This window comes from Vipera ursinii (genome assembly GCF_947247035.1).
Source record: "Vipera ursinii genome assembly, chromosome: 4".
Taxonomy (NCBI): Eukaryota; Metazoa; Chordata; class Lepidosauria; order Squamata; family Viperidae; genus Vipera; species Vipera ursinii.
The window spans coordinates 78165044-78192485 of NC_139514.1; the positions used below are offsets into that span (position 1 = coordinate 78165044).

A 27442-nucleotide genomic window follows, 5' to 3' on the forward strand; every position below is an offset into this window, starting at 1 on the left:
TCCAATGTTTGTTACAAATTTTTCTGGATGTGGTTGGAAAGAGGCTGTTTGGCACCGGAGACCACTGCCACAAGGAACACAGCTCTGGTTCGGAGCAGCTCTGGTTGGAGGCTCAGCACGGGCCGTGGCGTGGCAACTGCGGGGAGGGGAATCCCCATGGTGGCTGTGGTGAGGGGAATCCCTGCGGCATGTGGCTCTGAGCCGCAGGGGCGGGGGTGCAAAGGACTGGCGGCAATGCTATAGCAAGACACCGGCATTGCTCCCAGTGACAGCACCTCTGAGTTCCGGCACTTTTTTTTTTTTTTAGAAAAAAAGCACTGCATAACATGAATCTCATATATTGTTATTTCAAGACTGGGCTAGTGTAATAACCAGGAAAAGATATTTCATTTAGTATTTTTTGGTCTTAGGATTCCACTTTTTGTTTCTGAAGTTCTGTTGCTGTGGCTTAAGAGCTCTGTGCAATTTTTCCAACTAAATTTAATATTCCATAACCATCTTTCACCATCATCATATGGAGGAAATTCTAGTATTACATGATACTAATAAACTTCAGAAAATGGCTAAAATATGCATAATTTCTATTGCAAAACCTATTTATGCTGAGCAGATCTCTCTAGACCAGAGGTCCCCAACCCCTGATCTGTGGACCACTACCAGGCCGTGACATGCCAGGAACCAGGCCACACAAACAAGTAAAGCCCCATTCATGAGATATAGACAGTATACAAAACCAAGCACCCTCCGGTCCGCAGAAAAACCTCTCTCCATGGAACCAGTCCCTGGTGCACAAAAGGTTGGGGACCTCTTCTCTAGACTCTACGCTGAAGTACTCTGTTCATTCAGTGCATTAGTAATGGAAAATAATTATATTTTAGACTGTTATTAATATTATAATTTCTGTTCTGTAATGGGATTTAGATCAATTGTGTTTCATTAAGACCAATTGTGTTTCATTGAGACAAAGCATATTATCTCACTTGGTCTGCATTCATGATAATAAGGTGAAAGAAACCATCATTTTCTTCCTAAAATGGCATCATAGAGCTTTCCAGATTTCTTAATTTCAATCTCCTTGAAACCACTTGCTGTGAGGAGCTTGCTATATACTGCTGGTGACCGTTCTTTTCCTTCAGTATGAACGAGCATGTTTAGCGAATAGAGCTGGCTTTCTAGTGGGCCACATTTATCCTCATTCAGAAGAGTTTCAATTAGTAAAACACCACCACCTAGTTGGAATATTAAAAAAAACAATCATGTCCAGTATCTTCCCTCATTACAGGTTTATAACTGTTTGGGACAAATTTTCTCGAACAGTTTATTTTAGCGTGTGAAGATATTTAATGACTGGGAAACACCATACATGAAACAGTGTCATAGAAATATTTTTGATACACTCAGACATGTATAAAAATACAATGTGTAACTGTATAATAAGCAGTCAGATTATAATCATGCACATACCAGTTTTGCAAGACTTTTGCACTTTTCTGAGAAGGTGCATGCATTTCTCATCTGACCAGTCATGGAGGATCCTTGCTAAAATATACAGTTCAGCTTCTGGAAGAGGATCTTTAAAAAAATCCCCTGTTAGAAAAATTAAAAGAAAAAACCCATCATCAGTGAATACTGACTTTTCATTAATCAAACTCTGAAGTAGACATGGGCTAGAATGTAACTAATTGGAACATCTGGTTTGCTTATCTGAAATAACAGTTTCCTCTGTGGAAGAAGCGTCCAGCTAAAGCAAAACCACTGTGATTTCCAAGATTGAATAATCTCTATTTGGCTTTAAAAGTGAATGCCCATTGTCTACATTTTAATGTTCCAAAAGAATAGTGGTATTTTTTAAATACTTAAGTATTCAGATCATTCAGTGATTTCAAATACATTTATTGAATTAAAGTACTTTCTAGAGCATCAAGGAAATGTGTGATGGTATGTGGTAATGACCTTGGGAGAAAGAGAAAGTCTTATTACCTAGGCAACAGTTTTCCTCCTGTCTCCCAAAGTCATTCTCACACCATCATAAAATGTCACATTCAATCTATCAGACTGAGGGAAAGACTCTTCCCTGGGCCCTGATTCTGTTGAGGAAGTACCTCATATTGTTTCTCTGCAGACAAAGGAGATGCTTCATTCTCCCTGGAAGTACAGAGAGTGAACTAGGTGTCCATTTCCTGAATCTCAAAAGGAAATAAATTGTTCTCAAGGTTTCTTCCTGGGCCTGTATTAGAGGCACAAGGGAAGTAATTTCCACCTATGACTCTGATCCCTGACTCAAGGCAATGCATTCATAAATCTCCTGACTTTATTCTATAGAGAAGAAAGTAAGTATTTAGTAAGAAATAGTAATAAATGCTTTTCCTCTTTCTCCTAAACAACTACACCAACCTTCATAAAAATTGATCCGATGTTTCTCTAGAGATACAAAATGCTTCTTGACTGTTTGAATTACTTTAGGAAGGTCAAAAATAGTGACTGTACAATCTGGATACAATGAAACACATTCCTGGGACAAAGTCCCGGCACCTCCTTTTGAAATAAAATAAAATAAAAGATATTTTCAACTATACAAAACAAATATTTGTCCCAAATAGTTCTTTTTGACCTTGGATGCAGCAACCCCTATCAGCAGAGGACCAGTAAGTTATATATGATTAGAAGTTTTCTTTCAGTATGAAGATTTTATGTGTAAATTGTGTTTGTGTGTTTTATATTTTAGAGACAGAATTGCAGTTGTTTTTATTGTTTTGAATTTAATGTTGGAAATAAATGATGTAAAGGTGGTTAGTGCTCTGTCTACCTGTGAAAAGATGGTGCTTCATAAAACAGAACATAACAAGATCCTAATTTGCTATTGTACAGGAGAAAGTTGCATCAGAAAGACAGTTTATGTTGAATATTTCATTGCTTGCAACTCAAAACTTACAGCCAACCTATAAAATCAGCACCCACATTTTACTACTTTTCTTTAGTCTGTCATATGTCTAAAAGATAAAGCTGTTCCTCAAAAAAAAAACAAGCAAAGGGCTAAGTATTTTGCTGTCTGTATTTTTAATCAGGAGGGAAAAATTATTAACGAATTTACCACCAACATCACAAATCATAGTGAAAGGCGAGAGATCAAATGCGGCTAAAACATCTCTGCCACATAGGCTCCAAATTGCATTCAATCCACACATGAATTTCACCATTTCTTCTTCTGATCTAGACAGTAAAGATCAGAAAAGCATTAGTGTTATAGAACAGACACACAAGAGCAAATATTATAACATCCATGAACTGATTATTTTAATACTGGAGTCTTCTGCATGTCCTTTTTCAGGTGGAAGAATTTGTATGCATTGATTATTCCAAACCTTTAACACCAATGAATGAGCTAGATTCTTCTTAAACCCAGGATTTTTCTTAAAAAGATGATACAGTTATGGATATTTGCTTTCTAAAAACAATAAAAACACACTATAAACTATTTTGAAGGTTATGCTGCATATCGGATATTTTAATGGACCTTAACAACAGCCTTATTTTCTATAAAAAAGACAACATTTGAGAAAACAAAAAATAAACAATACAAGGGTCTATAAAATTAACAAGGGGATTTTTTTAAAAAAATGTTTTATCTGAGGTAAAATCTGAAGTTTTCCTTTTAATATTATTGTTTGGAACCTTTACCTGTACAGAGCTTCAAAAACAGCTTTCGAAGAAATGCCAAATACTCTCTCGTACTGGTTCTTGCCTTCCCTTGGGGAGGAAAACAATATCTTTGGATGTCTGGCAGCTTTTCAAGAGTCAGTTAAAATTATGTAGTTTTGTTGATCTTCAGAAAAAAGATCTGAATGCACATGCTGAATGCTGTGCCAGGAGTTTTTGAAATAGGGCTATTACAGATCATACCATTGCTTGAAGACATGGATTGTATGCAAGTGTGTGTGTAGGATTTTCCATTGTCACACATAGCAATTTGCAGGATCACATTACTTGACAATCAGTGATGTGTGTCAGTATGGAAAGCACATTGGGGATCACATGTTTGCAGTGGATATCTCCCCTTCTTCTGAGCTAAGGCTATATATGTTGCTCATATGAACCCTCATATGTTTTTCTGAAAGCATGTTGCCTCTTGGACACAAATTTTTTTTCTTTCCCTGCTCCTCCAGGCAGAGATGCAAACATGTATTCATTCTGAAATCTCAAATTGGATAAATAACCCAATTTAGATGTTGTTGGGAAATATTGTTCCCAAGTGAAAATAAGGTGAGGCTCCTATACACAGGGCCATAAGTTGTGCTAATTTTTTGTTTAAGGCAGAATAGAGCTCTTAGAAAAACAGGTACCTTTTCCACATGCCTGCTGAAAAATAATGTTGGCAACTGCCAAGCTTATTCTTAATTAAGCCAAAGGGAATTCTCCCATCACTCACTGAAGCAGGTACTGATGGAGAATATTTCTCTGGGATTCAACAGTGAGAGCTGCCTCTGTCAGTCATCTGTTCAGGAGTTATGGGAAAAACAGGCACAATCTTAATTTTTATTTTACTCCATCAACAATTGCTCCAATTTTTTTCTAGAGTGCATGTGTGGGCACAATTCTATGCATCAATGGATCAAATTCAGACAGTTTAAATATTAATCATGTATAACAACTAACACTGCTGCTATACTCATATAAGGAACTATTGATAAGAAACATGTTGAGGATCCTTTAAATTCTTCTTATATTGCATATATGTTTCACTGTCCCATAGTTTAAAACTCAAGTGTATAGTCCCAGACAAACACATAAGGGAACAAAATCCATTAAATTTAGCAGACAATGTCATAAACAGATGGATTATAAGTGAACAAAATATTTTAAGGAAGCTATTAACTTAAAAAAACCCACAATCATACAAATATAGCTTTGGCCTTCAAATAACTCAAGTTATGAATTGTTGAATTGTGTGCATTACTTTTACACTCATCTAAGCTCAAATATATAGGAGTGTTAGATAAGCAATTTGTGGCCAGACACTGAACATAACAGTGATGAAATCTGAAGTCTGCATCTGTGCTGTTTTCTGCAAGCTATTACTCTCTCTGGCTATAGAGTGATAAAAATACAGGTGCAAAAATATATTATCAAGCCTGCCATATTTCAGAAATTGTCCATATTTTCATACACACACGTATATACTACCTACAACGTAGCTCAAGAGTGTTCAAGCCATGGTATTCTGTACCTTTTTAAAGAGAAATGTAAAGCTTTTGTATTTTATATAAAACTAAAATAAAACAAACATTCTCTTGTTATATTTCATAAAAGTGATTGTGTAGTTGATAGTGAAAGATTTCTTTCTATGTTTTCCTATTAACTCTCCCCCCCCCCCCCCCGCTATTACTTCTTCAAAAACAGGGTTGTCAAACTGCTGGCCCATGGGCCGGATGCATCATAGAGAAACCACACCCACTCCATTGCTGGAAAAAAAGTTGCGATATGTCATGACATGTCACATGACGTTGGGAGTTTGACACCCCTTTTCTAAACATATCCATATTGAAATTGTAGTCCTTCAATATAACCTTTATCTCATTTCTGTTTTTTAAAAAAGCCACTGATGTCAGTAAAGCCATTCATTTCCCATTAACTAAAAAAGCTTCATCTTATTTTTTCTTTTCTTTCAACATATGCTTATGTGCCAGACCTTCATAGTCAATTATCTTAATTAAGATTTTCTCTGGAAACTCTCTTATTAAGATCAGTGATCTTAACAGGGGTTTCCTTGCACTATCATTAAGCTTGTCTTCTAAACTGTTAAGAATATGCTGGTTCCTCCATCTTGCATGTGTAGTATTGAACAGAAAGAAGTAGCCTAACATAGTTGTATAACAGTCCTGTCTGTGGAGATTCTCAATCATCCAGGTCATGGTTTTCTTAAAGGTGTTTTTTTCAAAAGGCAACTGGACTTTGTTTTTCCTTGAAGATGGTTCTTGGATGAGAAACAAAACATCTTTAAGAAAAACAAAGTCCATTTTGAAAAAAGCACTTTTGGGATAGCAGTCCTGTGTTAACAATGAATACTACAGTATTTTCTCCTTTAGAAACAGCAGTAAGCACATTTATTTAACCTTATTTTTCTGAAGAGAAGATTCATACAAATGGGTAGGATCTGGGTTTTTTCATTTTGACTGAGATTTAATATTGTCCATCTCACCTTACAGCCTCTGTCAAGTACTGCCAGCAAAGATAAATTGTTTTGGAGTAATACATGCAGGTATGATACTGAGATTTTGGACTTGATTTTGTGAGAAACTGTTCAGAGATTTCTGTGTTGCAATAAAAAACTAAAAAGAAAATAATGGAAACCAGATTTTATAATGCAGGAAAAAATATTATCTTAACAGCAAGAGCAATGTAACCACACAATTCTGTTTCAGAATGAATTTTTATTGCATTCTCTCAACAGGGATCTGCTTTGGATCAAATAAAGACACATCAGATTGAAATACTCAGTAAATGGCTATATTTATGATGGCCTTGATTAAGGTTTTCTTGCTTGATCATTTTGACTGTATACTGTAATTGTGACAACAGGAAATTATGGGCAGTTATGAATTGCACATGGATTTCTAAAACTGCTGCAAGGTGCATAACAGAACAGAACCCAAAGCAACACTAAAAAGAAGTAAAATAGACTTTTCACATTTCTCAGCAGGAAGACTATATCATCTTAATTCGGTCTATCACAAGTGAGTTTTTTTTTAAACTGATCAGTAATTTGATATTTTAAAAACCCTGATTTTTGCTTCTATTAAACCTTAAAAGAAAACTACCATTAATAGTATTGATTTAATCTCTCTCATTCTTTTTTTATAAAAAGACTAGACTAGACTAGACTAGACTAGACTAGACTAGACTAGACTAGACTAGACTAGACTAGAACAGAACAGAACCTTGGAGGTCTTCTAGTCCAACCCCCTGCTCAAACAGGAAAACTTATACCATTTCAGAAGTGACTATCTAGTCTCTTCTTAAAAACCTCCAGTGATGGAGTGCCCACGGTTTCTGAAGGCAAGCTGTTCCACTGGTTAATTGTCCTCACTGTTAGGAATTCCTTAATTCCAGGTTGCTTCTCTCTTTGGTCAGTTTCCAACCATTGTTTCTTGTCCTGCCCTCTGGTGCTTTCGAGAATAATTTGACTCCCTCTTCTATGTGGCAGCCCCTCAAATACTGGAATACTGCTATCATGTCACTCCTGCTTCTTTTTTTCTCTAGACTAGCCAAATATAAGTCCTGCAGCCATTCTTAATAAGTTTTAGTCTCCAAGCCTATGTTTATTTTAGTTGCTCTTCTCTGATCTTTTTCCAAAGTCTCAACATCTTTTTGTAGTATGATGACCAAAATTGGTTGCAGTATTCCAGGTGTGGTCTTACTAGGGTTTTATAAAGCAGTACTAATACTTCATGTGATCTTGATTCTATGCTTCTGTTTATACAACCCAGGATTGTATTAGTTTTTTTTTGGCAGCTGCTGCACACTGCTGGCTCATAGTCAAGTGACTGTCCACTAGAATTCCAAGATACCTCTTACAGTTGCTGTTTCTGAGCCAGGTCTCACCTAATCTGTACTTATATCTTTGATTTTTCCTGCCTACTTTGCTTTTCTCCACATTAAATTTTATTTTGTTGGATAGGGCCCATTGTTCAAGTCTGTCAAGATCTTTTTGGATCCTGAGCTTGCCTTCTGGGGTGTTGGCTATTCCTGCCAGTTTAGTGTTATCTGCAAATTTGATGAATTCCCTCATCTAAGTCATTTATGAAGATATTGAAGAGTTGTTGTTGTTAACTGCGAAGTCGCGTCCGACCCATCGCGACCCTATGGACAACGTTCCTCCAGGCCTTCCTGTCCTCTACCATCTTCTGGAGTCCATTTAAGCTCACGCCTACTGCTTCAGTGACTCCATCCAGCCACCTCATTCTCTGTCGTCCCTTTCTTCTATTGCCCTCAATCTTTCCCAGCATTAGGCTCTTCTCCAGTGAGTCCTTCCTAAAATGGAGCCTTATGGTACCCCACTGCTTACTTCTCTCCATGTGGATGTAGTGCCATTGAGGACTACTTGTTGAGTATGGTTTGTCAGCTAGCTACAAATCCATCTAGTGGTGATGTTGTCTATCCCACCTTTTTCTACTTTATTAAGGCATTGTTAAATGCCTTACTGAAATCTAAGTATAGTATGTCCATAGCATTTTTCTGGTCTACTAATTTAGTCATTTTATCAAAGAATGAAATAAGATTGGTTTGGCATGATCTGTTTTTAACAAACCCATGCTGGCTACTAGTTATAACTTTGTTTGCTTCTAGTTGCTCGCAGATCTGTTTTTTGATTATCTTTTCTAGGATCTTCCCAGGTATTGATGTTAGACTGATTGGTATGTAGATTCCTGGTCTGTTTTCCCCCCCTTTCTTGAATATGGAAACCACATGTAGATACTGACTCACTTATATTCTCTAGGCATGGCAGGAATTCAGCAATTAGTGACTCCCTACATATAGGTAATCTTCATTTATCTATATTAATTGGGAAAAGAAATTCCATTGTTGAGCAATGCAGTTGTAAGTTGAAAAAAACATGCAACCATACAGTTTACTGACATCAGTTCCAGCAGTCCCATTGCTAAGCGAGGACCACACAATTGCAATTTCCTGTTGGCTTCCCCATTGCCTTTGCATAACTTGCCCATAGCTTGCTGCAATATCACAATCATGAGCCAGGCACTGACTGCCAGGATCATGATCATGTGACCACAGGGAAACTGTGATGGCTGTTAGTACAAGGTCCAGTTGTAAATCTGAATGGTTACTAAACACAAATGAAGGTGAATTACTTACTGAATAAGTGGTTGCTAAACATGGACCATCCATACTGAAAAGTGCAAATGGCCAAATGCACCATCACAAACAGTTTTCTCAGGAGAAAGTTAGAGAACATGGAGACCTCTTACTTTGCACGTATTCTTGAAGGCTACCTCTTTTCCATAAATGGTCTTCTTTTCCTTTGAATACTACATGAATATTCTAATGAATACCCAATGGAATACTCTTGCATGCTGTTGTCACAGCAGGATGAAGGGCTTTTTATAGGGCATCTAAGATTCCCCACTGCAGACTTTGGAACCCACTGAATTATTGTATGGTGATAGTTTGCACTTATTCTCTAGAACACCTTCAGCCTAGTCCTGTTACCTCCTTTTTTGCTCACTTCTACTTCTAGGAGCTTTAAACCCACACAGGCATCCAGCAGTCTCTCCATTCCTTGGAGGCTGCTCTCCAGAGGTTCTGCGATGGCTTTGGATGACAACTTTTCTTCTGATTCTTGCAACAGATCAAACACACCCAACTCACAGGCAGTAAACATCACCTCAAAGTGGAGGAAAAAAAGAGGAAATAGCATGAATCGGAATCAGGAACACACTGCTTGCCAGTGATGATTAAATCCAAAAAGCAGGAAGAGGAAAGATAATTAAATTCAAAACAGCAAAATATGTCAGACCTTCAATCAGGTCTACATTTGGTAATGATGGCAAGTGGGACTTCCTATCCTATGGAGCCCAAGTTTCTTTTGTGATGTTGTTAATATAGGCCAATAAAAAAGAAACCTTAATATATTAAAGCCACCACTGCAAAAAAAATATGATTCCCCCCACTGGGGAATATTTTTTTCTTTCTTGAAATAGAGCACTGAGATAATCAGCTAGATGTATACCAATATTTTCCTTTATTACACAGTAATTACAGAATGATAAAAAAATTAAACATGCTGGACTGAAGAACTTTTGAAAAGCATACCTTTAAAGTGGTCAGGTTTTTCCATGATTTTGTAAAAGTACGGTATATCAAGTTAGAATTCTGTTACATTATGCACTTCTTTCTTTTCCCCCCGTCGACAAAGGCACAAGCTGTTGAGCACAAGTAATTCTATCTTCTATATGTAACTAAATAAGAAAAGTCAGGGAAAAAAATCTGTAGGCCTTTTTACAGAACTTGGTGTTCTTAATCCAAGAATCAAAACTCTTCATATTAATATAGTTCTGGAAGATATTTATTATTTGCTTCATTTTTGGCTGTAGTTATTCTATTATCTGTCTGTCTGTCTATCTACCTCCAGCAGAAATTATGTTGATGCTGGCATTCCTTCAAGTGATATCCATTTCTTCATTCTATCAATAATTGTTCAATTAAAATTAAAGCCATTACATTAGTGAGAAAAACATCTCATGAGTATTATGTTTTCATTGATTGCATCATCAAGTCATCAGTTTTGTGCCTTTTTTAAAATAACTATTACTGCCAACTATTTTGGGGATTAATGCATTAATTTAGATTCTTAAAAATATTATTTCTCTTACCTTAACTTTATCTTACTCACCTTAGATACTAGAAATCCATTCTGATACTCAATTAGGATGTGAGGATAGTTGACTTCTTTTGCAGAGCTCATTCTTATTCTGAGACAAACAAGTGAAATTTTTTTGTGTTCGTCATTTAAATAAGCCTATTCTATCTGTAGATCATTCTGGGTGGTCCAGCTGAACTGTCCTCATACCACTGAACATGGGTGTTCTGTACTTTCACAAATGTGCTGATGTAGGCTACTCTCCTAACAACATAGGTTTATTTATCCAATTAAAATAGAGTACTTGGAAATCTCATAGGACAAGAGTTAAAAGAAAATGCTGAATCATCTTAAATACATAATGGTGGATTTAAACAAAATCATGCTTAAAGAACTTAAACTTAAATTGAAATTTAAATAAGACAGGCTTATCCTCACATATGTTGCATTCAGTAGGCTTACTCCAATTGTAACTAAGGCTGTGATTTTTAATCTAATATATGGTTGTCTATTTGTGGGTTAGTATTCATGTGACTCCAACTAATTGTGATTTATTCTATGATGCCTGGCTAAATCATGCTCCAAAACATGAAAACCTTCACATTTGCAAGTTTATAATTTAGAAAAAATATACAATTTGTTTGTTTTATAAGCTGCAAAGGACTAGAGTTTAGAATCAAGCAATTACATTTTGCTTTTTGTTCCATAGCAATATGTTGTAAATATTTCAGTTTACATTTTTAAAAATCTGCTAAGACTAACAAAGATAACTTGGTTATCTGATCAGTAATTTGACCAACTGGCATACAGTACACAGGCAATATAAAAACAGAGAACTGAGATGCAGAAGAGGAGGGGAGGGGAGGGGAGGAGAGGAGAGGAATCAGATGGAAAGAATGGAATATTTATTTTATTCTGCAAGTTATCAATAGAAATCAGACTTAACATAAAGCAAAATTTTGTTGTAATTTTAAAATGTGAACTGTATCATTGATTAAAATCAGATACAAATGCATGTGAAATTTAAACAGCAGCTGCCTCTTGTGGATATAGAAATAATCAGCTACAAATTAGAGATCAAGGTCAAGCACATATAAAAAGGATATATAATGCATTGATAGAAATTGATTCAGAAATGGAACTTGTTAACAATGGATACTTGGGAAAAGATCTGGGTTAGAAATGTAAAATTTATGCAGGCCCAAAATGTAAGAGAGAATTTTTATAAAATGTTTTATAGGTGGCACTTAGACCCTAAAAAATTAGCAAGTATGTATCCGAATTGCCAGCCCAAATGTTGGAGGTGTGGTTGTCAGGATGCAACGTATTTTCATATATGGTGGACTTGTAAAAAGGTTAAAGCTTTTTGGATTAAAATTTGGTGGAATATGCAAAAGATATTTAAGAAAAGGATAAAGTTTTCTCCGCAATTGTTTTTATTGGGTATTATTACAGATACTACTGTTATAGAAACTAAGTTAATGTTGAATCTAATTACGGCAGCAAGACTTTTAGTAGCGCAATATTGGAAGAAGGAGGAACTGCCGACTATAGAAGAGTGGACTTTGAAAGTTTCTAACTTGGAGGAAATGGCAAAGATTTCAGCATATTTGAAAGAACAATCGCAACAGAGATATATTGTGGAATGGAGAAGATGGATTGAATATATTCAGAATAAATATGGGACTAAAAAGTTTCATTTAGCATTTGAATAAGTAGTGGTTTTATATGATGTATTATTAGTTATTTGTTATCTGTTAGTAATATAATTATGTGTCAGGACCCACCTCAATCCACATCTTAGGAAATAGGAACTCTTGGATGCAAGTTTAGTCCAAAAGGAAAATGTTTACTAGGAAGGAATCGATTGTGGGAATACAAGACGGAATCTGAGAAAAGTTACATTTCAATCCTATATAAACCATTCCCATTCCAGTCCCTCCCCTCATCCATTTGGTCAGGCTGTCGTCAGTTGCTAGGTGTCAGGTCCTTCCATGGGAAAGGGAACTCTCCTTGGTTTTATGGTTATTGCTTCCCTTTTCAGTTGTAAATGAAGACACAAACCAGATCTGTCTGTCCCCCTCCCTTCCCCCGTTAAAACATCCCCTGTTGTTTGAAAATCGCTTTAGTAACCATCCTCTCCCCCCCCCCTCGGAGAGATGGCAGAATCCCCAGTAATAGCACGTTGTTCTACCTATACAATTATGAAATGTGATATAAATGGATTCTGACATGACTATGGAGAGTTAAAGTGCGATAGAATTTATTGTCTTATTTTTGTTGTTAGCATATTCTAGCTTATGTTTGTATCACTATACCCTGTATTCAGCTCTGGGAAGTCGGGGAAGGGGGAAGGGAGGGGAGGGTTGGGGAGAGGGGAGGGGGAGGAGGGAGTTTTTTGTATTTAAAAATGTATTGTAAAACTTTTCAATAAAAAATAATAAAAGAAGAAAAAAAGAAATAATCAGCTACAAAGATTTACTAGAATCTTACATCAAAATAGTGAAGAGGATTATATGTTCCTATAACTAAATTGATTGAGCACATTGCAAATTCTACACAATCACAGTGTTTTATATAAATGATTAATGATTACTAATTAAAAATGAGATAGAACTAGAATTGTTCACCCTCACCAATAATGTTTTAATAGTGGGAGTGATAGTTCATTTTACTTATTTTTTTCCCTCTAGAATTGATGTAGAAATTAAATAGACAAACAGAGCCAAACAGGCCCCCTTGCTTTATTCTCCTATAAGTTGTTTCACTTCCTATAGATGTCTGTGGTATTATGTCATAGATACAAATAGTATTATACACACACACGCACACACACACACAACTATTACTGATGGTCTGTTAAAGAGGTATTAAATTTTACAAAAGATTTTCAAAAGATTTTCCTGTCAATGCTGCTAACATTGGATGTTCTTGCTTTGACAACAGATGGAAATGTAGCCTTCTTTTCTCTTTTGCTTTTCGAGTTAGTTGATGCTGGGAGGGGGGATGTGGATGAGAGTCCAGTTAGTCATAATAATAACTCAGCTGTGGAAATCAAGGTTATTGCACCCTGAGTTGATAAAAATTTGGCGGGCTGGAGTGCTGGGGAGAAAGTCTGTGCTTCAAGCTAATTGGGGAATGTGATTTATAACTGTTAATTGGAGGAGGGAATTGTGCTTTGCTACTTTGTGCCCAGGGGAGGGGAATTCAGTTTTTGGCTTTAACTATGTAGTGCCAATACTTTGTTTCTCAAATAAAAGATTCTTTAAGGTAAACAATCCCTCAAAGTTCTTTTGAAGAATTTCATCTGTCGGAACCATAACTCTAAACCAAAAACTCCAACTTTTACGTAACTATCTTGGGGTCCCAAGCCCCAGTCGCTGTCCCTAGAATTGAGGGATAGATCGACAAACATTTGGAGAAGATCTCAGCATGGAGAAGGAAGGAATGCCTGAAACCAGCACCCCGACACTGGCTGCCATCCCAGAGTAAGCAGCACAAGCTAGAGCGCCGGTGGAGAAGGAACTTTTTCAGGCCTCTCAGTTGGGGGCAAAGCCCAAGCTGCGTGGACAGCTGATCTGGTCATCGGAATGGACCCTACCCAGTAGAGACTACAGATACTTCGAGACGGCCTTGCCACAATCAAGTGCTTTGAAGGTGGATGAGGTTGAGCTGCCAAGAAGAGTTCCCACATGTTGAGTTCCCCAGACTGGTGGAGAACCACAAAATCATCTACCAGTGAGGACTCGTGTGAGTGGAAGTACTTGTCCACAGTCCATAGTCAGTCAGTGGAGAAGTTGGTGGAAAGATTTGAGGAGCTAGAGGTGAAAAGAGGAGAGCAACCTTCCAGTTCTCTATACGCGAGCGATCATGATGATTGGCAAGGCAGCCACCAACTCCTGCCAAGGGGAACCCCCAGTCCCATCTGTGCAGATCAGGCAGCCTTCCCATCCTCAAAGCCACTGACCATGGCCTCCAGCCCTGCGAGAAGAGACTGCTCCAGTCACCGCCCCTCCAAAAGCTCAGATCGCCGCCAGTGAGATAAGAGCCTGAGCCATCACCGGGACAACCAAACCCCAGATCGACACGCTTACTGGCCACCCAACCCAGTGCCCTTACAGCAATGGGGGATGTTCCAGCCTCCCCAGGTGGGAAGCCAGCAGTCGCTGGTGGTACAGCAGCTGAACTTGGGGTGGCCGCAGCTCCCGAATGTACAGATGGGGGCCTTGCAACAACTGGGGGTGATGCAGCCACCAGGGAGTCAGCAACCGCTGGGAATACAGCAGCAGCAGTGGGGCTGGCCACCACCTCCGAATGTGCAGCAACCGCTGAGGGGCCCGCAACCAATGGGGATCCAGCAACAACCACCTCCATGGCCCCCTGCAGCAACTGGGGGAACCACAACCCCCCCCACAGGCCATCAGCAGTGGGGATGGCAACAGCCCCCACCCATACAGCAACCACTGGGAGGCCCTCAGCAACCATGGGTGCCATTACAACAGCTACTAAGACCGGTGGGGGTCATACAGCAATTGGGGATGCCACAGCTGCTGGCAATGCAGCAACAGCTGTGGGGGTGGCAACAGCCCTCGCCCATGCAGCAACCACTGGGAGGCTTGCAGTAACTGGGGATGTGGCAACTGCCATGGGGGGGCCAGCAACAGTTGGGGATGCAACATCCACAGTGGGGAGGTCAGCAACCACTGATGGTGCCACCTCTTAGGGCCACCTTCAATAGGGACCCAGAGAAGCTGATTTTTTTCCCTCAACCAGGTGTGCTCTCACTTGAACCGCTGTGCCTATTTCTATCTGAACCCAGCTGCTATGGTTGATGGGATTGCGTCCAGCTTGGAAGGGGAAGCATCTGAATGGCTGAACAATTTATATAATGAGCAAGCACCCAAGTTGGAAGACCCCCATCTCTTCTTCCTAGGACTGAGAGTGAAATTTGAGGGCCTCTCCATTGCCCTCAAAGTGGAGGAACAAGTCCACAAAATAAAACAAGCTAGCAGGCCTGCACTGGAATACATATGAGAGTTTCACAAGATAGCCGGCCAAATAGAGAAGTGACCTGAGCAATCACTAGTCCATCACTTGACCACCTCTCCCCAGGCCTGTATCTATCAAGCAGTCCCTGATCAGCTGTAAAAATGGTATCAGGTAGCAGTAAGTTTAGACATTCAGCTTGCCCGCTATAAGAAGCCACCCCCCACAAGAAGCCAAGTTGAGGCCAAATCAACTCAAATGTCAGCTACCCCCCCCCAAAAGCCCCAACCAATGTAACTACTGAAAATCCCAGGCCACCTGAGACTTCTGATTTGCCACACAGCTGCTATGGATGGCTGGGAGACTTGCTCTCTCTCCCCCGTCTAGGGCCCCTGAAAAGGATCAAAAGTCACCCCAAAGAGGTGACCAGCAAGAAGGGGCACTCACTGGATCGCAGGAGAGCCGCAACTCTCCTATTAGACCTGGCGATCCCTCCAAATTGGTGGACGAAAGGACTGGCCATTATGGCTCATCCCTAGGCTGTGAACAGCCGAAGTCACATTTTCCACCAGGCAACTCTTAAAGCAGTGCAGAAGAGACTGGGTGAGATGTACCTCTTTTACACCCTAATTTTTTGTCTACCTCCTTAAGCTGCTAAGCATTCTCCCCCATGTGGTGAGGGAAGGGGGATTTTAGCCCTCCCTCTAGAAAGAGCAGCGACTAAATACCCAGGGGTGTTTTAAATGTTGAAAAAGTAACTGAATCCCAATTGGAACCTTATTTCTCAAAGCAATCCTAAACCAAACAGAATTTAAGCATAAGATGGAGGAACAAATGCAGACATTCTTCCAGACAAATAAGAAAGAAGAGACTAGTACTCAAAATTTATGGGATATGGTCAAGGCAGTTATGAGAGGAACTGCAATTGCATACATGGCAAATGAATATAAAAAGAAAAGGCAATATCAAAAAAGTTTAGAGGAAGAACACAAAAAATTAGAATTAGAACTACAAAAAAACCACAATGTGGAGATTTAAAACAACAGCTAGATTTAAATAAGCGTAAATTGAATATTATAGAAAAGGGAGAAATGGCACAAAAAATAAAAAGCATTAGACAAATTTTTTTTGAACAAGCAAATAAACCCAGGAGATGGCTAGATTGAAAAAACAAAAAGATAATAGATGGATTAGTAAATTATGTAATCAAGCAGCGGAGATAGTACATCAAAATGAAGGAAAAAAATGGGTGATGTATGAATTCTATAAAAATCTTTATAAAGAGGATGAAATGATCATTGAGGAAAGAACATCACAATATCTTATGAAAGCAGACTTACCAAAGGTTTCGGAAAAATTTCAAAATATACTAAATAAAGATATAACAGTCCAGGAAATTATGGAAGCCATTAAAAAACAAAAAAGTAATAAAACACCTGGCCCTGATGGATTACCGTCTGAAATATATAAAAACCTCCAAGAACTTTTGGTCCCAACCCTATTGGATTTATTTAATGAGGTACTAAACACAGCAAAAACTGCAAACTCATGGAAAGAAGCAATCATCTCACTAATCCCTAAAGAAAACTCTGATTTGACCTGCATTAAAAATTATAGGCCCATTTCTTTAGTGAAAACGGATTACAAGATTTTCACGACTATAATGGCAGAAAGATTAAAAAAATATTTAGCTGAATTTATCCATACTGACCAAAACGGCTTTTTGCCTAAAAGACAAATTAGACATAATGTCAGGATCATACTAGACATCTTAGAATATTATGAATTACACAGCAAAAAACAAGTGGCATTAATTTTTGTTGATGCTCACAAAGCATTTGATAATGTCAAATGGAATTTTATGTTGACTCAACTCAAACAGATGGAATTCGGGGGGAAATTTATAAATACGTTTAAACCAATCTATTCCAAACAAGAGGCAAAAGTAATCATAAATGGAGAATTAACAAATAGCATTCAAATACAAAAAGGTACGAGACAAGGCTGTCCACTATCTCCTTTATTGTTCATTCTTTCTTTAGAAGCACTCACAAGAATAATCCAAAAAGATAAGCTGATTAAAGGATTAGAAATTAGAAAGGTAAAGGTAAAAGTTCCCCCGCACATGCGTGCTAGTCGTTTCCAACTCTAAGGGCCGGTGCTCATCTCTGTTTCAAAGCCGAAGAGCCAGCGCTTGTCCGAGGATGTCTCTGTGGTCATGTGGCCGGCATGACTAGACGCCAAAGGTGCACGGAACGCTGTTACCTTCCCACTATAGTGGTCCCTATTTTTCTACTTGCATTTTTACGTGCTTTCGAACTGCTAGGTTGGCAGAAGCTGGGATGTGTAACAGACGCTCACTCTGCTACACGGCACTCAGGATTCGACCTGCCAAACTGCCGACCTTCTGATCAACAAGTTCAGCGCCCTAACCCACTGAGCCACCGTGTCCCAGAAATTAGAAAAGAGACATTTAAATTACAGGCTTATGCAGACTATTTAGTTTTCATTCTGGAAGACCCCTTAGAATCTGAAAAAAGATTATTACAGGTGCTGGAAAATTATGGAGATGTTGCGGGATTGAAAATTAATAAAGAAAAAAAACCTAAAATGTTAGTTAAAAATATGTCCAATTTACAAGAAACTGAGCTAGTAGAAAAAATTAATACCCAGACGTCCAAAAGAGTAAGGTACTTGGGGATCCAACTGTCGGCAAGATGTATTACACTCAAAAGAGGAAATTATGACAAGTTAATGGACCAAATTGCAGCAGACCTAGATAGATGGAAAAACTTGCAGCTCTCCTTTATGGGGAGAATAGCAACAATCAAGATGAATATACATCCCAAATTACTCTTTTTATTCCAATGTGTACCAATTAAATTAGGTAAGGATTTTTTTGTAAATTTAAACAGAATTACATCCAAATTTATCTGGCAAGGTAGAAAACTGAGAGTCAAGTTAAAATTATTACAGGATGCAAAGGAAAGAGGAGGGCTTGGCCTACCGAATTGGGAAAAATATTATCAAGCAGCAATATCGGTATGGATAAAGGATTGGATACACTTAAGGAACAGAAGACTCCTAGCATTAGAAGGTCATGACATGCAAATTGGGTGGCATGCTATAATGTGGGACGGAGAATATAAGGTTCATCAGTACTTCCAGAATCATCATATTAGACGGGCACTATTAGATGTGTGGATAAAAATTAAAAAAATTAATTATATAGAAATCCCCAATTGGCTATCCATATTAGAGATTTTCATGCACCCCAAATTCATAAATTTAGGAAGTGTAATTACATATAAAGATCTCTTAGATGAAAATGGAGACCTGAAAACAAGAAAAAGACTATTAGAAGACGGTATAGAGTTGGAATGGTGGGCATACTTACAAATACAGTCACGATACAGAAAAGACAAAAAAGAACCAGGGATAAAATTAGAGATCTACCTCTTTTACACCCTATTTATTTTCTCTACCTCCTTAAGCTGCTAAGCATTCTCCCCCCTGTGGTGAGGGAAGGGGGATTTTAGCCCTCCCTCCAGAAAGAGCAGCGACTAAATACCCAGGGGCATTTTAAATGTTGAAAAAGTAACTGAATCCCAATTGGAACCTTATTTCTCAAAGCACGTGGACCGAAATATTTTTTATTTTTTATTTTTCATTATTTACTTCTGTTGGAAATCTGGGTTTTTTCTTATTAAAAAAAAGAAAAAGAAAAACTGAAAAGATTGAAATAACTTTGGGACTCAAAGGGAAACTTTAAAAGGGGTCTGGCTGACTGCCCAGGGAAATAGATAAGATATATAACCTTGAGAATTTTGAAACAACAGCTTTGAAAGGCTCTGTGTTCCCTACCTAGAAAAAATAACTTTCTCCCTCTTTTGGATTTTCTATGTGTAAACCTTTAGTCTAAAATACCAATACGGAAGAAGACCAGGAACAAAATTTCCTTATGGATGAAGATCAACAAATTCTCTATATGTTGAAAACACTAATGGGAAGGAACAAGAAGACAGCCCAGATATGAAAGCCCAAACTTTGACTACAACTAAAGAACCATCTATGCAAAATACAATAGAAAAAATGAAACATTCAAATACTATGACAGAAGAATCTACTATTCAACAAATATTGACATTTGAAAATCCAGAAAAGACATTGACAACTTGGAAAAAGGAAAAGGTCTCTTATACAACTCAGAAGAAATTAGAGGATCTAGAAAAAGAACAGTTGGATGAGAAGATAAACAATTCAGAACAACCACGTCGATATGGAAGAATAAAGAGATGTCCCACTAGATCTACAAGTCCTCTCAAAAAATGGCGACCGGATGGTTTTTCCAGTATCAATTAATATACATGATATTACAAGGAGACTGGTTTGATGACCCAAAAACAAGGACATTGAAGATGATTTGGCAAAGGAAAAAAAGCCAGAATAAGACTAAAGAAGAATGGATTTTCAACCATTTTATTCAAATCTAAAACAGAATGTACTTAAATAGATAAGATGTGCATGTTGTACACAAGACATTGTTATGAACTGAGATAAAGAAATTTTTTTGAATCATTAAAATCTAGCAGTATAAATACTAATAGCTAATTTGAACATTGATTTGTGCATAAAGGTCATGTAAAGGTGAGCAATGTAGATAAGCTAAAAACTTATTGTTGAAAGTAATAAATAGATCTATATGGAACATTAAAAATGAAAATTATTAGTTTAAGCAAGAGATAGCACAAAGAAGAAGAGAGAGGAAGTATTAAATACTGAAATAAAAAGAAATTTTGATTACTACCTAAAAAAGACCAAAAACTGAAAACTAGCAAAAAGGAAGGATACCATATTGTATCCTTAATTTGTTGACATAGAGGGTGAGAAGTTAAGTAGACGGGATGTGTATTTTGAATATTAGATTTTGTGAGGAATGGTGATAGATGAATTGGGAGTATATTAAAAATCTTGGGGGCTTCCGGTTCTGGATTTCGGTGCAGCCAGGTGTACAAGGGAATCGCTCCTTGCATCGCCTGGATTTCTTCATTGGGGGGCCCCTGTAAAGGGGTTGAAAATCACCCTAGAGGGGTGATGAGCGGGGGAGAGGTCTCTCCAGTCGGCAGTAGAATGGCAGCAGCCCTCCCGTCGGCTTGGAGCTACTCTCCGAACTGAAGAAGAAAGGATCGACCACTCCCATGGCCCATCATTTAGCCATTTCCTGCCAAAGCCAAAAGCACAACAAAGCACTTGAAAGCACTTGAAAACTGGGTAAGAATTGCCTTCTTCTTTTCCTAATCGTCTACTTTGCCTGTCAAAAAAAGGCCTGTACTAAATGATACTGGTTAATTGGACTTACTGCCTTTTTACTTTTGGCCCAAAGTTCCTATATTCACAGAAATGAACTATTCTACCTATTAGTCTAAAAAAGAAAATAATAATAACAAAGAAATAAACAAAAAGACTCCATCTGAAAAGGATTTGAAGTATTCTGGGGACAATTAGTGGCTAAGACTGTTACAGCAAGTGTTTACATTTTGGACTAACCTTGGCTTTGAGATAAAAACCTGAAACAGCTGGAGATGAATCTGGCTTAGACTTGTGGAGGTGGACACTTACTGATTTTTGTTTGAAAAATAGCCTCCACTAAGGACTATTCATAAATACTACAAAATGGAGATAGATCAGCCACAAATCTTGCTTGACTATAACCTTATACTTGAAACAATCTATAGAGTCACTGAGATGTCTATCTCCAGATTTAATAATCTACATGCCAACCTTAAATCAAAAACTGAAACCCAGACTTCAACTAAAGAACTTACACTTCAGAATATAATAAAATTGGAAGATACTACTATTGAGACAGAGGAATATAAGCAACAACAACAAAGTACTGAAAAAACTAATATCCAAAACCTGACTTTACTCAAATAATCTACAATTTTTAAAGTACAAGGAACTACTACTATGACAGATAATCTTAAAGACCAACAACAAACTAGGAAAAAACTTAAAACTCAACTTCTGACCTTAATACTCAACTCCTTAGAGAGGAGCCTACAATTTCAGAAGCACACTACATGCAACATAGTGATGCCAACATAAAAGACGCTGAAGACCAACAAAGACAACTTGTGGAAAGCTTGGACAGTCAATTACTAACTATAAAACTGGATAAGATTTTCTACTCAAAACAGATCAACCCAGATGGAAGAAGAATCCAGATTGAACTGCAGAGATGTCAGAGCAAATAAAGAGAGTGGAATTAACATGGCAACAATATAATGACTATAAATGGTTCAACCTTTGTATATTGCTGATGGTTGGATGGCCTCCTCTGGTGCAAATAATATGCCTGTGAATAAATAAAGACCTACTTGGCAATTTAAAGCCCTGGGTCTGGAAACCTGACTGGCAAAAAAAAGAAACCTAGAGTTAGATTTAAAAAATAAATTCCTAGAGAATTATCGTAGGCCATTTTGTTAGTAATTAGCGACTTACTAGGACCTGAAACAGAAAATATTCCTGAGATAGAATTAAAATGTGTTAAAGTATTTATTAAGCTTATTCCAAATACTATAAATTTATATATTGATATAATGGAAATCTGGCGTATGGATCCTATGTTTGATGTTAAAATTTTGGTTATATATAAGTAGAAGTAGATTGATAAACATAGACTCTCTGATTGGTAACTTGTGATGTATTAGAATATTAGAATTAGAATTAGAACAATGTTTATTAGGTAGAAGCTAGCTATTTAAGTATTGGTGTATGTTAGATGATACAATCTTTGGTGTAATAAGGGAACTTTGGGTTGTGAACACTACTTGGGATGTTAAAGGTTAAACTTGGATACTATAATTAACATCAAAATTAGATAAAATTTAATAACAGGATATAGATATACCCTATTGAAATTGGATTGACAAATTCTTCTCTAACTGACCACGCTATTCCTAGAAATTTGTTAGTTTAAATGCGTTGTATTGAATGTTGAGGGAAATAGAGAAGGATGTTATGATAGGGTAACCCGAACTATGTCTTGAAAACTCTGTTACTCAATTCATGACTACCCAGGTATCATGATGCTTTCTAAATATATAGGTTATAAATTGAAAAACTAATAAAACTTGTTTAAAAAAAATCTTGGGAATGATAAATATCAAACATTAAATCTAAATGTTAGTGGAAATTAAAACTGAAAAATCTATTAGGTCATTGATTGTCTAAAAGATTGTATGTTAAAACAACTAGAATATGTGTAAACTAAAAATTATGGATATTATTTTCTATGTAATTGATAAAATAAAACCTGTCTTTTAATTTACAGATAGACAGTATATATGAAGGGAAAAAGAGAGGAATGTTTATGGTTGCAATCTGAAATCTGTACTAATGTTATCTGTATGTAACTGAATTACTACTACTCAGCCACCACATTGCTTTTCAAATATGTGAATATAATATTAGAAAATCAATAAAATTTGTATATATAAAAAAGAAAATCCCAGGCCACCTGCTGGCCCACCGATCAAGTGTTTCAGATGTGGACAACAAGGGCATCGAGCAGCGAGTTGTCCAGTCCCTTACCCTCAGCAGCAGAATAGACCAGGATCACCAGCGAGAAAGAAACCAGCCCAGCAGCCAACGAAAGAGAAATCTAACTGAATTGAGCAGGAACTCATTGTCCAAGTCACTTCCCCCACACAGGAGAGTGCTGAGACCCAAGCCAGACCTCCTGCCACTCTACCCTCCTATGACAACAACGACGAAGGAGAGAACGACCCGATGGTGAGTTGACACATCCCACCTTTCTCACTACCTGCCAGACTCATAATCCCTAAAATAAGGGGTACAGGTAGATCTGAAAGTACTAGTGGACTCAGGATGCTCCCAGTGCATTATTAGCTTGTCACTTGCCCTGAAAATGGGCATACGAGCAAGGTTGCTCTCCAAACCCATGAGATTTGAGCAAGCCAATGGCTCCCTAATGGGAGGAACTTTAGTCACACAATTGACTGAACCCCTACACTTAGAAATAGGTTGGCATTTGGAGTTCATTCATTTCATGGTGGCTCCAAAAATGACTGAGGCTGTGATCCTAGGGCTAGCCAGGTTGAACAAATGGAAGCCGTTTATCTAGTGGGAGAAGGGAATGAGGACTGTGAAGTTACCTATAGGACCCAAGCCACCCCTTAACTCGATGGAAGTTACAGGAGACTTTAGTCCACCCAATGAGCTAGCGCACATGGCTGCCTTGTTTCAACCAGGCAAGCCACTCATCCCCAGTGAATACCGGGACCTAGCAGAGGTGTTTAATGAGAAGGAATGTGACACCCTGCCTCCCCACCGACCCAATGATTGCTCTATCGAACTGTTACCGGGAGCCAAATTCTCATGACTGAGAATGTATGCTATGTCCCCCCTTGAAGTGGAGGAGATGCAGCAATATGTGGACAAGAACCTAGCAAGGGGATTTATCAAACGGGCTAAGTCAGCCGTGGGAGCCCCGGTGTTATTTAAAGAAAAAAAAAGACGGGTGGTTTCATCTCTGCATGGATTACAAAGGTCTGAACGCTGTGAGTGTGGAAAACAAATACCCACTTCCCCTCCTGAAGGACTTACTAACCCACCTGGCAAAGGGGAGTGTCTTCATAAGTTGGACTTGAGAGAGGCATATTACCAGGTGAGGATAAAGGAGGGAGATGAGTGGAAGACTGCCTTTAACTGTCCCATGGGAAGCTACCAATTTAAAGTCATGCCTTTTGGACTGCAAGAGGCTCCAGCTGTCTTCATGGAGCTGATTAATCAGGTACAACATGACAATTTATACAAAGGGGTTTTGGTTTACCTTGATGATATGCTGATATACAGCACAAATATGGCTGACCATGTAAAACTAGTGAGAGAAGTGTTAAAGAACCTGTTGAACACCAAACATTATGTTAAACTATCAAAGTGGGAGTTTCACCAGACCCATCTGGATTATCTTGTCTATAGAATTTTCAGTGAGGGCATTGAAATGGACCTGACCAAAGTGAAAGCTGTAATTGAATGGCAGCCCCCAAAGACTCACAAACAACTCCAGAGCTTTCTGGGATTCGCCAACTTCTACTGTCAATTCATCCCCACCTTTGCTGAAATTGCCCCGCCCCTTATGGAATTACTAAAAACAGGCAAAGGGGGAGGAAAGCCACATCCGGACCAACCACTAGCATGGACTATGAACTGTCAAACCACTTTTGAAAATTTAAAAATACTATTTGCGGTCGAACTGGTCTTAAAACATCCTTGCCCAGGAAAGCCCTTTGTGATTCAAGCCAATGCCAGCGATGTGGCCATTGGAGCTTTGCTACTGCAAAAGAACCAGAGTGGGATCCTATAACCCTGTGCCTACACCTCAAAAAAAATTCTCTGACTGCAAGAGGTGGTGGGCTGTGTGGGAAAAGGAAGCTTTTACAATCTGCTGGGCTCTATTAAACTGGTGACACTATCTAGAGGGGAGTAAGGTGCCTTTTGAGGTATGGACTGATCACAAAAACCTATAAGCACTAAAGACTCCCCGCAAATAGTCCCTGAAAGAAGTACGATGGACGCAGTACTTTAACCATTTTAACTTCACCGTAAAGTACATACCGGGAGGAAAAAACTTCTTAGATGATGCTCTATCCAGACTGCCCCAGTACAAAAGCCAGCGTGAAGACTTAATGAGGCAATTATCTCCAATCCACAAACTGATTTTCAACTTACACTGTGCAGAGTCCCACCTCCAAGAGTCCCTAATCCCAATGTCCCTGGGGCAAGGAAAATAAAACAAGGGCTCCTCACCTACCAATGGTTCAAGGACAATCAAACCTCTCTAACATGCAGGGATGGTTTGGCTTACAAAGGTGGAAAACTATATTTGCCAGAGACCCTCCATCTTAATGCACTCCAACATGGCCATGACGTAAAACTGGCTGGGCACTTTGGATATTTAAAAACACTACACCTCATCCGCCGTCAATTCAGGTGGCTGGGATTGAAGTGGGACATGGAAAACTATGTCCAGAGTTCTGCTGTATGTGCCACCATGAAAAGAATTCCAGGGAAAACCCCTGGTTATTGCAACCAGTGGCAGACCCTTCCCAAACCATGGGAAGAAATTGCTGTGGATTTTATAGTAGATCTACCTGAAAGTAGGGGAAATACGGTCATCTGGACTGTGATAGATCTGTTCTCAAAGCAAGCTCACTTCATTGCCTGCAAAGGGCTCCCATCTGCCCAACGACTAACCAAAATGTTCCTGAAACACATCTACAGACTGCATGGTGCACCTAAATGAATAAACTCTGACAGGGGGGTGCAGTTTACAGCTATGTTTTGGAGGAGTTTTCTTAAACTAATTGGCTCATCTCAAGCACTATCATCTGCTTTTCACCTGTCTACTAATGGGGTGGTTGAATCTGCAAACTCAATGGTGGAGCAGTATCTCCAATGCTATGGGAATTATCAACAAATGAACTGGAATTACCTCCTCCCTTTCACAGAGGTTGCTTACAATAACTCTGTTTACAGCAGCACTGGCTTCACGCCTTTTAAAGTGGCCACAGGAAAAGAGTTCAGCCCAATACCTGAATACCTCCAAGCACCCTCCACTTCCTAGACCAGACATGTCAAACACAAGGCCCGCGGGCCACAAACGGCCCGCCATACAATTGAATCTGGCCCGCACAACTCTCCTGGAAATTACCAAGGTCCAGCCCCCACCACCTTGGTGCCGGCCCGGCTGAGCACCTGCTCAGTAGGAGGCAAGTGCACGTGGGCTGGTAGAGCCCAGCAACATTTGCAGCTCATTAGCCCCTCGACAGCTCATTGGCCAGAGCCGTCTCCTGCGTCTCCCAGTCCTCCTCCACCATGTGCAGTTCCGGAAAAAATAGTGAGACTCAAAAAGTTCAATCAATCAATTCAAACTGCTCACAAAAAAACCCTTGCAAAGTTTGAATTGATTGGTTGAACTTGCTTTTTCAGACTGCACGTGGGGGCAGCGGAGGAAGAGACTGGAGGACTGGAAAGGTGAGTGGGCCCTTTTTCTACCTGCTACGCGGGTGGGGGCGGCCAGTCTTGGGGTGCCCCGGGGGGCCTGCCTCTTCCCTGCCCGGCAGGTCTCCCCTTGCCCTGCTGCACCGCCACCTCTGCTAGCCTGGGGTGGGGGTCCACAGGGGTCTTAGAAGCTTCCCCGTCAGTCCCTGCCTTTTGGTGTGCCGCAGCCGGCAGACCTTACAAGAGATTCCCCTGTGGTGCCTGCCAGGCCGGCTGACCTTGGCAACAAGTCCAAGCCATTGGTGCACCGCCCCTGTCTCTGTGCAGGGACCCAGAGGCATTCCCCCCCATATGGGGATCCGCTCTGCCTCCCCCTTTTCTCAGCTGCCTGGTCCGAAGAGGAGCCGAAGGGAGCAGCTCTGCAAGCCCCCGCCGCCCCCTTCTCTCAGCTTCCTGGCAGCACATCCCGCAGGGGAGGTCTGCTAGGGAGGTGGCAGTCCGGTGTTGTTTCCCCCCTCGTGCGTGTGTATGTGTGTGTGTGTGTCAGACCCGCAGGAATGGCTAGTAAAGGTGGCGGCAGTCCGGCATTTGCGTTTCTCTGTGTGTCAAGCCCCGTGGGCCCGACACACAGGAGGGGGGGACGCCGCTTCCGTACCAGCCATTCCCGCAGGTCTGACACACGCACGCATGCATGAGGGGGGGAAACGCTGGACTGCTGCTGCCTCTACCAGCTCTGCAAGCCTTTGCTGTCCCTTCTCTCCGCTGCCTGGCCTGAACAAAGAGGAGCCGAAGGGAGCAGCTCTGCAAGGCTCTGCCGCTCCCTTCTCTCAGCAGCCTGGCCCGAACGAAGGGACGCCCCTTCGTTCGGGCCAGGCAGCGGAGAAAAGGCGGCAGAGGCTTGCAGAGCTGGTAGAGGCGGCGGCAGTCCAGCATTGTTTCTCCCCATCGTGCGTGAGTGTGTGTGTCAGACCCACGGGAATGGCTGGTAGGGAAGCGGCATTCCGGCATTCCCCCCCTTCCTGTGTGTCGGGCCCACGGGGCTCAACAGGTCTC

General features: G+C 39.6%; 1 protein-coding gene across 1 annotated transcript; it reads right to left on the reverse strand.

The window, feature by feature from the left end:
• Positions 1-1017: 1017 nt before the first annotated feature.
• ASMT (acetylserotonin O-methyltransferase) lies at positions 1018-10480 on the reverse strand (the record flags this gene model as incomplete). Its single annotated transcript, XM_083361348.1, has 8 exons — positions 1018-1229; positions 1465-1587; positions 2395-2535; positions 3092-3210; positions 3679-3747; positions 6197-6326; positions 9226-9400; positions 10409-10480. 8 exons carry the CDS (start codon positions 10478-10480, stop codon positions 1018-1020), a joined length of 1041 nt encoding a protein of 346 aa, XP_083217474.1.
• Between the last annotated feature and the right edge of the window lie 16962 nt (positions 10481-27442).